The sequence below is a fragment of the Eptesicus fuscus genome, chromosome 14, assembly GCF_027574615.1.
Source record: "Eptesicus fuscus isolate TK198812 chromosome 14, DD_ASM_mEF_20220401, whole genome shotgun sequence".
In the NCBI taxonomy this organism is placed as follows: Eukaryota; Metazoa; Chordata; class Mammalia; order Chiroptera; family Vespertilionidae; genus Eptesicus; species Eptesicus fuscus.
This window is the reverse complement of record NC_072486.1, coordinates 14,853,024-14,865,079: the sequence shown is the minus strand read 5'-3', so window position 1 is coordinate 14,865,079 and position 12,056 is coordinate 14,853,024. Positions and strand designations below refer to the sequence as shown.

Below are 12,056 nucleotides of genomic sequence, written 5' to 3'. Positions count from 1 at the left end.
AGAATACACCAGAAGTAATCAACATTAGGCTAGATGAAGCAGAGGACTGAATCAGAGATTTGGAAGAGAAGGTAGCAGAAAACACCCAATCAGAGAAGCAAAATGAAAAAATAATTTTTAAAATGAGAGCCTAAGGGACTTCTGGGACAACATCAAGCGTAGCAATATCCAAATCATAAGGAGTACCTGAAGGAGAAGAGAGAGAGCAAGGAATTGAGCACCTATTTCAAGAAATAATGACTGAAAGAAACTTTGGAGGGAGGACTTCAAGAAAAAACAAACCAACACTCAAAAGTAATGGTTTATTTGATGTCCATAAACCTTTAGAAAAATTGATGAGTTTTTGACAAATCTGTTATAGCATTTGGAGAAAAAATAGCCAGAAGTACATAAACCAGTGTTAAATCAATGAAATTAACAACTTTTGGCAAAACGAAAAGGTTAGTGAGAGGAGAAACATAATCAGAATATAACTGTTCCCTAGCTGGCTTGGCTCAAGGATTGCATGTTGACCTATGAATCTGGAGATCACATTTTGATTCCTGGTTAGGGCATATGCCTGGGTTGTAGGCTCGATGCCCATTCAGGGCATGCAGGAGGCAGCTGATCAATGATTCTCTCATCAGTGATGTTTCTGACTCTTTCTCCTTCTTCCTTCCTCTCTGAAATCAATAAATTTTTTTTTTAAAGAATATGACTGTTGTCTTAATAGTAAACAATATTTACCAATTAATGCTCTAAGTAAAAATCTTGATATACTATATTGGGTAAATGAGGAAGATATATGTGTATTTTTTTTGAAAGAGAGATGAGATGGTATAAGATAGCTCAATCATTATTCATATCATCCATAATAGGAAATCAATAGGTAACATAAAAAATATGTATCTGTAATTTGAAAATATGTACTTAATTACTGAAAAGTGGTTATTTTGAGCTGCAGGATTTGGTGGAGGGGTGAGAGACATAGGAATGGGATGGGGAGCCTTTTAATAGTATTTAATTTTTATATCATTTGCAGGTATTGCATAGATAAACATTAAAATTAATTTTAATATATACCTTAAAAGAAAACAACATGTGGTTTGAGGAATCACCCTCAAATTGTTATTTCACATCCAAAACAGTTAACAGGTACATGTGTGATTTTTTTTTTTTTAAAGGCTTCTCAAATCTAAATATTCTTTTCAAGTTGTTACTTTTGGGGATGCTAAAGCTAAAGCTCTCAAAAACTCAGTTCTAGGGGTTCAATTTCAATCAAACTTTGAAAAGCAAAACAAAACAGGTTGCCGCCGCCGCTGCCGCCACCCTGCCAGCCCCTCGGGTTTCAGTGAGGTTGGGTGCTGCTCCAGAATGGGAGACAAGCCAGTTTGGGAGCAGACTGGATCCAGCTTCATCCGACATTACTACCAGTTATTTGATAACGACAGAACCCAACCAGGCGCAGTTTACATGGACGCATCACGCCTTACGTGGGAAGGACAGCAATTCCAGGGGAAAGCTGCCACTGTGGAGAAGTTGTCTAGCCTTCCGTTCCAGAAAATCCAGCACAGCTTCACGGCACAGGACCCCCAGCCCACGCCAGAGAGCTGCATCCTCAGCATGGCTGTGGGCCAGCTTAAGGCCGAAGAAGACCCCATCATGGGGTTCCACCAGATGTTCCTATTGAACATCAACGATGCTTGGGTTCGCACCAATGACACGTTGAGGCTTGCCCTGCACAACTTCGGCTGACCTCCTCCCAGCCAGGCACTCCTGCTGTTTCCTCCTCTCCCCTCTTCCAGGTACTATTCCCACTCCTCCAGATGCTCCAAATAGCATACACCCGTGGTCGGCAAACTCCTTAGTCAACAGAGCCAAATATCAGTACAACGATTGAAATTTCTTTGGAGAGCCAAATTTTTTTTTTTTAATTTTTTACTTTATTTGCTGAAATATTTTATTTTTTTAAATATATTTTTATTGATTTTTTACAGAGAGGAAGAGAGAGGGATAGAGAGTTAGAAACATCGATGATAGAGAGACATCGATCAGCTGCCTCCTGCACAACCCCCACCGGGGACGTGCCCGCAACCAAGGTACATGCCCTTGACCGGAATCGAACCCGGGACCCTTCAGTCCGCAGGCCGACGCTCTATCCACTGAGCCAAACCGGTTTCGGCTGGAGAGCCAAATTTTTTAAACTTAAACTTCTTCTAACGCCACTTCTTCAAAATAGACTCGCCCAGGCCGTGGTATTTTGTGGAAGAGCCACACTCAAGGGACCAAAGAGCCGCATGTGGCTCGCGAGCCGCAGTTTGCCGACCACGGGCATACACACAAATGAGCAGGACCGAGGTGGGAGTGGGCGCAGTGCGCTGCTGCTACCTAGGTATTGTGCATGATGTTTGGACGCTAGACTAGTTACATCTGACAGAAGTTTGTGTTGTACCAGCGCATGCCTTGGAAAGACTTAAGTAATGCAAAAGGTTGTCTTTTTTTAAAATATATAGATAATATATTTTATTGATTTTTTACAGAGAGGAAAGGAGAGGGATAGAGAGTTAGAAACATCGATTCAGCTGCCTCTTGCACACTCCCTACTGGGGATGTGCCCACAACCAAGGTACATGCCCTTGACCAGAATTGAACCTGGGACCCTTTAGTCCGCAGGCCGACGCTCTATCCACTGAGCCAAACCGGTTAGGGCTGTCTTTTTTTTTTTTAATCTACTGACAAGTTCTACCACTGGGTAACTAGGCTATTTTTTTTTTAAAAAACTTGTTCTATTAAATAATTATCTTGTTATCTCTAGCTACATTCATTTGTATAAACAAATGAATTATGGGCCATTATATGCTCCACAACTGAACTAATTTCTTAATGTGTCTTTATTATATATTATGCAATAACTGGTTTCTAATGATCTGAAGGAGTAAATTTAGTAGTAATTATAATCATGTAGGACTTTCATTTGTCAAGTTTAAATTGTCATTTATATAAAATCTGATTAAGCCTTTGATGAAGTGCGGCTAATTTATTATCCCCATTTGGCAGATGAGCAAACTGAGGTTTGAAGACAGTATATAATTTGTTACAGGCTATGTAGTTTATGTCTTTAAGAGGCATTTCATTCTGTTCTAAGTATAATACATTATATGCCTCAGTTCATTTTAACTTTATTTTAGCATTGTCATAGGTACTGATGAATAGGTAATGAAACAAAGTTTCAAAACTTGAATATATAGTTAGTAATAACTTTATGCCACAAAATGGATGGCATTTTTAAATCCTAAATAGCTGCAGGGCTACCTTTGGTTGCTTCAGGATTAGTAAAGCTTTTCCCTATCAACTGCTCTGATTGGTTTATTTATATATTTATTAATTCAATAACTACAGAGTGCCCTCTGTGTGCTAGGCACACGGCTTGGTGCTGGATATCCATAGCTGGAAAGGTATGGTCCTTATCTCCAGCAATCTAGTGGGGAGATCTGTTCGTACACATATATATTAGACAAAAGTTATGATATCTATCTTCATATATGTATCACATTTCACATATTCATTCCCTTTGGATATATTCCCAGAAATTGAATTGTTGGACGATATGGTAGTTCTGTTTTTAATTTTGAGCAACCTCCGCACTGCTTTCCATACTGGCTGTACCAGTTTACAGTCCCACCAACAATGCAGAAGGTTCCCTCTTCTCCACATCCATGCCAGCATTTATTATCTCTTGGCTTTTTGATGATGGAAATTCTAACAGGCATGAGGTGATATCTCATGGTGGTTTTAAGCTTTAAGAATTTTTAAAACAGAATTTGTCATGGGGCAACTCTTAAGAAAGAATATTTTATGGAAATTTGAAATATTTGCTTCCCTTGAAAGTAGATCTGAAATCAACTTGAGGTCTAAATGACATACAAGTAGGAGCCAAAGATGGCGTTTGCAGGATTACTAGGAGGCTAAAGCTAATCATCTCTTAGAACTTTATCTGTCTACCCCATTGGTTTGAAACTTTTTTGAGAGTAATCTTAGGCCTCTTTATTTTCCTTCCATAGAAAACACTAAATGAATACTCAAATGAATTAAATGAACACCAAACATGATGAACTTGAGGTCTGAAATTCTTGGAATGAACTCTAATTTAAATTTTTATTGGGGTCTAATAATTCTTATCCATACCACTTTAAAAGAATATACTTTCTTTATTGATTTTTGGAGAGAGAGAAAGAGAGAGAGAGAGAGAGGGGAGAGAGAGAGAGAGAGAGAGAGAGAGAGAGAGAGAGAGAGAGAGAGAGAGAGGCATCGATAGGCTGCCTCCTGCACATACCCTGACTGGGGATTGCACCAGAAATCTGAGTATGTGCCCTGACCAGGAATCGAACCTGACACCTTTTGCTGTGCAGGATGACAATCCAACCAGTAGAGCTACACCTGCTAGGGTTCCATGCCACTTTTAACTATCACTTCTGGTTAGGTTGTTAGAAGATCAGATTTAGAATTAATTTGCAACATTAGATAGGGTTTATCATGTTCTTTAGAAAACAACTTAATAAAACAATGGAATTGTGAATAAGATATGCTGGGTGAACTGTGATGATATAGTTTTTAAAATAATCATTGTAAAATAATGGTTTGGAGGAACATATGGAATCGTTTTTGTAAGGCAGACTATAATTACTGTGTTTCTTTTAGAGTACTAAATATTGGACATAAAATAGGAAGAAATTAATATTCAAAATACATAGTGTCTTTGGTTCTTTTAAAATCATGATTTCCTTTTTTTTTTTTTTTTTTTTTTTTTTTAGTGGCTCCTATAGCACTTGGAAATCGTATACACTTCAATCCCAGGAATAGTGGTATTGCCAAAGCAAAACATCACTTATTTACATATAAATATCCTCATTCAGTATGACTGAATGCCTTCCTCATTTATAATGAAGTGGCAACAACTACAACAATCAAATTCTAAGACATAGATACTAGATTAAAGTGACTGGGCCTATCTCAGGATCAAGAAACAATCTTTCAAAAAATTCAGCCTGGTCCCAATGTATAATCCTTCTTAAAGCTATTTTGAATTACTGCCAGGTCTCTGGCTATGATTTTGCAATCCCAGCCAAATAATTCAGAAGACCTTTGGAGGAGAATATCGGAACTTTCTGCCTCATAATGACTCAGAGGGAGTGTTGATCTGTTTTCACTACACCACCTATCTTTTGCTGAGAGACCAATAGTTTGAACTTATAAAGTGACCCATAGAAGTCAATGAACATTGTGGTTTCACATTAACCACAATATTATCATTTCAAATGGAATGTACAATTTCATCACAATCCACTTTAACCCTTTTATGTTCTCAAAGCAGCAGGAAGCCAGCTTATGTGGTCAGGTAAATGGCTGTTGACTTTGACTTTTGTACATGTGTCATGCTCTTCTCATTGAACTTGAAATATGTTGAAAAGACAAATTAGAGCATTTAAAAACTGAGCATGATTTATTCTGCAGATGTTTATTTTAAAATTTAAAGTAATTTATCTTTTGACAAACATCATTTAAAAATCATTCTCACTACAAGTTTAGCACACTATGATATCATTTTCCTCCTCACATTCATTTTAAAATATATATATATTTTTATTGGTGTCAGAGAGGAAGGAAGAGGGAGAGAGATAGAAACATCAATGATGAGAATCATTGATCGGCTGCCTCCTGCATGCCCCTTACTGGGGGTCGAGCCTGCAACCTGGGCATGTGCCCTTGCCTGGATTAGGACCAGGACACTTCAGTCCTCAGACCAATGCTCTATCCACTGAGGCAAACAGGCTAGGGCCTCACATGCATTTCTGTATCCTCCATTTGTTTTTTTTTTTAATATATTTTATTGACTCTTCACAGAGAGAAAGGGAGAGGGACAGAGAGCTAGAAACATCAATGAGAGAGATACATCGACCAGCTGCCTCCCGCACACCCCCCACCGGGGATGTGCCCGCAACCAATGCACATGCCCCTGACCGGAATCGAACCCGGGACCCCCCAGTCCACAGACCGACGCTCTATCCACTGAGCCAAACCGGTTTCGGCTGTATCCTCCATTTTTGATCCTTTACCTGCCCCATGGATGAAGAAGCATGATTCCATAAAACTTAAAGGACTAAAAGCATTTCAAATCATATAAGCAAGAGGAAGTATTGGTACAGCTGATTTTCATGAAGTTTACAATACTTCAGTTAATGCATGCAATTATTTATTTATTTTTTAGAAACATTCCATAAATCTTTTTAAAAAAATACATTTTATTGATATTTTACAGAGGAGAAGGGAGAGGAGAGTTAGAAACATTGATGAGAGAGAAACATCAATCAGCTGATTCCTGCACACCCCCTACTGGAGATGTGCCTGCAACCAAGGTACATGCTCTTGACCGGAATCGAACCTGGGACCCTTGAGTCCACAGGCTGACGCTCTTATCCACTGAGCCAAACTGGTTAGGGCTCCATAAATCTTTGATTTCTATATGTGATGCTATAGAAGGAATGGTAAATAACCTGATTGGAAAAAGATTTTTCATGTTTGAATTAAGTTCATTTTTACAGAGTATAAGAAAAAATAATAATGCTTATAATTATTGGTTTTTTTATTATATTCAATCACTGTTACATTTTAAGAACCTAAAACATCTGAGGTTAATTACTAGTTAAGGATCTATCATCTGATCCTTAGCTGATAAGAAGGTGCTCAGATACAGGGTTTAAACTAGGCATCCTAGCGTCACCAAAGTGATCAGGAACATGGATTTTCTTAAGCGAGGATGAAGGTCTTCTGGGGAGTGTAAGTGGAATTAGTGTCAGCAGCAAGTTCGCCAAAGAACCAAAGATGGAGTCCTCAGGGCCTTAGATAATCCAGTCTCATCCCCCTGAGGATGTTGGGGGATGTTTGTGGAGAGCATGGTCACTGTAGAATTGAGGCCACATATATCATCACTATATAGTACATTGGGGTGTAAGCAAAGTCAGTGGTGCTATCCCACTACCTCCAGCCTGAACTTAGAGCTACATTCAGTCAATACATTTTTATTCAATCCCTACTATGTGCCAGGCACTGTGCTATGTGCGGGAAATGCAACAGGAAATAACAGCAAAAACAACTAGTTGTTATCAGACCTGGCTTATATTTTTGACAAATAAAATTCTGATTACTTGTTGAAATGAAAGACAATGCACTAGGGTTAGAAAATTCAGATTCAAATTATATGCCCTTAGTCTACAATCTCTTGTTATGTAACATTGAGTAAGTGATGGAATTCTTCAAATGTTTTGAATCTGTGAAACAGACATAATATTTTCTACCTCATAAGGCTGTGAGGATTCAGTTTAATAATACACATGAAAATGTTCCATATTATATAACCAGTTACTAATTATTGTTCTTTTAGTAATGCTGGTCCCTATGAGACAGAGCAGGATTGTGGTTAAGAGGGCAGGGCTGCCTGGCCGGTGTTGTTCAATGTTGAGTTTTGATCCATGAACCAGGAGGTCATGGTTTGATTCCCACTCAGGGTACATGCCCAGGTTGTGGGCTCGATCCCCAGTAGGGGGCGTGCAAGAGAAACATTATTGCTGTCTCTATCCCTCTCACCCTCTCCCTTCCTCTCTCTGAAATCAGTACAAACATATTTTTTAAAATTTTGTAAAAAAAGGGCAGGACTTTCTCAGCTGGATCTTTACTCTGCCACTCACAAAACTGTTGTGAGGATAAAATGAGTTAATATATGTAAAATATTTAGAATAGTGTCTTGCACATAATTAGCACTCAATAAATATTAGTCATTATTATTTACGAAGGAGACATATATAGTAGAATCTTTCTCTTTTAAATTTCTATTACTTTTGAACCATGTAGGTTGCTTGGTTTAAAAGAAAGAAAAATGTTTTAAATGAAACTCTCCAAAGGTAGCCTAGAAATTACTCTGGAAGACTGTAATTAAAAATCAATGTGACTGTAATTAAAAATAATAAAAAAATTTCTATTACTTCTTTACACAAACCCTTTTCTGCTTAACCAATTCACAGTATTTACCCTCTCCCCAGTAACCAGAAGCAGATTCCACAACTAAATATAAACATTTCTAGTAGACAAGACTTTCATTGTTACAAAAATCAGGGTCGTTATTTGTTGCAGACCTGTTAATAAATGAATAAGGCTGAAAATGACCTCAATAAGGGCATAACTGTCAGACGTGAAATATAAAATATGTTTTATATCTTTCAAAGCTACTTTCTGGATAAACAAATTTGTAAAAATCCTAAGAATGAATATTTAACTCTGACAACACTTACCAAGTGTTAACAATTTCCAGACAAGGTCCAAATCTCCTCGATATGTGAAACCCTGATGATATTTTATTCCCTTTGTTCCTTAGTTTCCTTTAATAAACTGTGTATTTAATTGCTCATGATGACTGAAACTCATTTATTAATATTACTAAAATTTATTAGCATTCATGGATGGTTAACTTAATTGGTTCACATTAATCATGATTGGATGCCATTATGGATGTGTGAACTTTGCCCCATTTAACAGTTATGACCTATATCCCCTATCCATTATCTATGTCCTCACAAATATATGACATTCATTATCCTGAGAAAAAGCTACATCTTCAAGGAAAATGTATTATTTACAGTAAAGATAAAGTGACATAATAAACAGTTGCTAAATATGATGGCTTAAAGAACATAGATGGTTTTTTTCTCTTACAACAAGGGCAGCTTGGCTCCATGAGATCATTCAAAGACCCATCACTGTTTTCCTTCAGTTTGCTCAAGCACCCTGAGAGCATTATTGCCATCGGTCAAAGTTGCCCCCTCTCTGGTTTCCTTCCACTGAACGAGAAAAGAAGACATGAAACATGCCCAGTGTCCTAAGGCTCAGGCCAAGTAGTGGCATTTATCACTTCTCACATTCTATGGCTGCACCTAACACAAGGGACGCTGGGAAATTTGGTCTAGCTGTGCCCAGAAAAAGAAGGAAAATGGATTTTGCAGTTTCCACTAAATATATTATTTTGTTGATTTGCAGAATTATATCACCAAGATAATCTATTTCAATAAACTTTTTCTTACACGGATTCACAGCAACTGAAACCTGCTTTCCTATTCTGTTGGATTGCTGTTTTATCACACTATGTGCTGAGCAAAACTCCTGGTTGGGAGTGAAGCACTCACTGATATGGGCTAAGCCTTTTAGAAACTACCTATCCTGATTCACCAAACATTAGCCCCTAGATCATACTTGGGTTAATTTTATACACCACTCCTATTGTTTTAGGAATGTTTGTCCTGGAGGAGAGCCTCTTCTTTCAAAAGTAAGCCCACCTGGGGATTATGGTAATCTTTGTTCATGATTAAAATTTCTCTGTCCTGGTTGCTTTGTGTTTTACCTTTCCCAGTAGCTTAACCCACATTCCATGGGTTTGTGATGAACTCTGAATTGGGAATCTGAGTGTCAGTTTCATGAGCCTCATCTGAACATAAGGCGCGTCTCTTTGTTTCATTTAAAATTTCTGCAGTAGCAGCGATTACCTCGCCTTTAGTTTTGTTCACTGAGCAAAGAATTTTCTTTTGAGTTTTTTTCCTTCCCCTTTCTTTCTTAATTGGTGTGCTCTGGTGGTTGATTTTGTGGATATTTTTTGGGGGAGGGGGGATTGGGAGGTTCAAAGTACTGACCAGTGATTCATAAAACTGATTTTCTTTTTTCCTTGCAATTAAAATAAGCAGTGACATTTAGCTATCTACAAACACTAGCCCTACTGTCCTTGGTGTTAAGATAACTGATTAGTTCCGCAGTCATGGCGAACACCTCCCGGCATTCACCTATAATGGGCCATAAACTTGAAAGCCTTCTAGGCCTCTTTCCTTGTGCCCGGGTGAGGCTTGCAGGGTGGAGGAGGGGACCAAGCCCAGCAGAGAATGAGTGAGAAACACTGACAGAATCACAGGGGAATGGGGAAGAAAGAACTTAAGAGGATTATGACAAGAAAGGAAGCATTTGGAGTCCTGGGAGGTGATGCCAGTCAGGATCTCTGAGTTGCTAAGAAAAGAGAAAATTTCCCCATCCACATGTAGGCCTTGGGCATGGAATTTGCTTCCTTCTCAGATTCCTTTCCACCTCCCTCCCTGAGAAGTGATGGCCCTGCTCCTCAGGAGGGAAGGGACCGGGACAACCTCTCCAAAGAAGGAAGCTTCCTGGGAAAGGTGGCTTGGACTACATTTTCATGGGGGAGGAAAAGACAATCAGGATACGCGCGCAGAGTTTTAGCCTCACAAGCTGATGACATCTGAAAAGGCAGAGCAACATGACTCGGAGTGGAATGTAGAAAATTGCTATTGAACTGTGGCTATTCAATTTAGGGCCTTTTAAGAAGGGCTTTTCCACAAAAAGCCTTGAACTTTCTGAAGGAAGGTCAGGCAACATGGATCATTTAAATGAAGATTTTAATCTTGAAGTGTGTTTTGATCATATTAGATTGTATAGGTCTCTCTCCCCCCCCCCCTCTGCCCATGAACATGTGGCAAATATTCAGTGCTAGATAATTTGGAAATTTAAAAAATTACTAGGCTTGTTGCTGATCACATGATTTTTTCTCATGAGTCTATTTCCAATGCCTATAATTTAAACAAATTGGCAAAAATATTCAAAATTCTAAATATGTATAGATGCTCTTTGTAGAGGTGAGAACTCTATTCTTTTCTTAAATAACAGGAGAAATTTGCTGAGAATTTATTTAAGAATAGTGCCAAATGCTTTAATGGAAGCCAATTCATAAATACTCATGATGCTTTAATGTCCTACAAAATTATTTTGAAGGCCTGAGACAGCAGCGAAGCGATAACTGTTCAACACATCTTTCGATAACAGTGGAGCTTTGGGGTACAGAGAATTCCACAAGTAGCCAGCAACTAAAGGAATCCGCAGGAGAAAAATCCTTATTTGTGACCATCACACCAACCGACGTGTCTGTATGACATGACCATGTTTTCTAGGGTGTGTTTTGTTTGTTTGTTTGTTTTTTTAATTAATACCTTAATTTTTTAGAGCAGTTTTTTTTAGGTTCACAGAAAAATTGAGACAAAGGTACAGAGATTTCTCATATACCCCATGCCCCCACACATGCGTATTTCCCCCATTATCAGCAATTGAGGAACCTGCATTAACACATCATAATCACCCAAAGTCCATAAGTTTACATTACAATTTACTCTTTGAGTTGTATAATCTATGAGTTTTGACAAATATATGCACGTATAGCCATCACTGTGGTATCATACAGAATATTTTCGTTGTGTAAAAACCCTCTGTGCTCTGACCATTCATCCTTCCTTCCCCTTCCCCACCCGCTCCCCCTGGAAACCACTGAACTTCTGTCTCCATAGTTTTGGCTTTTCAGTAATGCCCTGTTGTTGGGATTATACACTATGTAGCCCTTTCAGGCTGGCTTCTTTCACTTAGTGTTATGCATTTAAGGTTTCTCCATGTCTTTTCATGGCTTGATAGCGCATTTCTCTTTAGTGTTCCATTGTCTGGATGTACCACAGTGTACTAGTATTTATCCATTCACCTACTGAAGGACATCTTGAATGCTTCTAAGTTTTGGCAATTATGAATAAAGCTGCTATAAGCATTCATGTGCAGGTCATTATTAGACATAAGTTTTTTTTTGTTGTTGTTGTTTTTAAAATATATTTTATTTACTTTTCACAGAGAGGAAGGGAGAGGGAGAGAGAGTTAGAAACATCGATGAGAGAGAAACATCGATCAGCTGCCTCCTGCACACCTCCCACTGGGGATGTGCCCGCAACCAAGGTACATGCCCCTGACTGGAACCGAACCCGAGACCCTTCAGTCCGCAGGCCGACGCTCTATCCACTGAGCCAAACCGGTTTCGGCTAGACATAAGTTTTTAACTCGTTTGGGTAAATCCAAGGAGCATGATGGCTGGACTGTATGGTAACAGTATGGTTAGTTTTGTAAGCAACCAGCAAACTGTCTTCCAAAGTAGCTGTACCATTTCA

At 38.6% G+C, this 12,056-nt stretch overlaps 1 protein-coding gene across 1 annotated transcript; it reads left to right on the top strand.

Moving 5' to 3' along the window:
• Window positions 1-1,353: 1,353 nt before the first annotated feature.
• Window positions 1,354-1,734, top strand: LOC103292113 (nuclear transport factor 2-like). The gene has a single exon (XM_054726360.1). It carries the CDS (start codon window positions 1,354-1,356, stop codon window positions 1,732-1,734), a length of 381 nt encoding a protein of 126 aa, XP_054582335.1.
• Window positions 1,735-12,056: the final 10,322 nt, after the last annotated feature.

Coding starts and splice junctions, on each gene's coding strand:
- LOC103292113 (XM_054726360.1), top strand. CDS start 1,354: ATGGGAGACAAGCCAGTTTGGGAGCAGACTGGATCCAGCTTCATCCGA.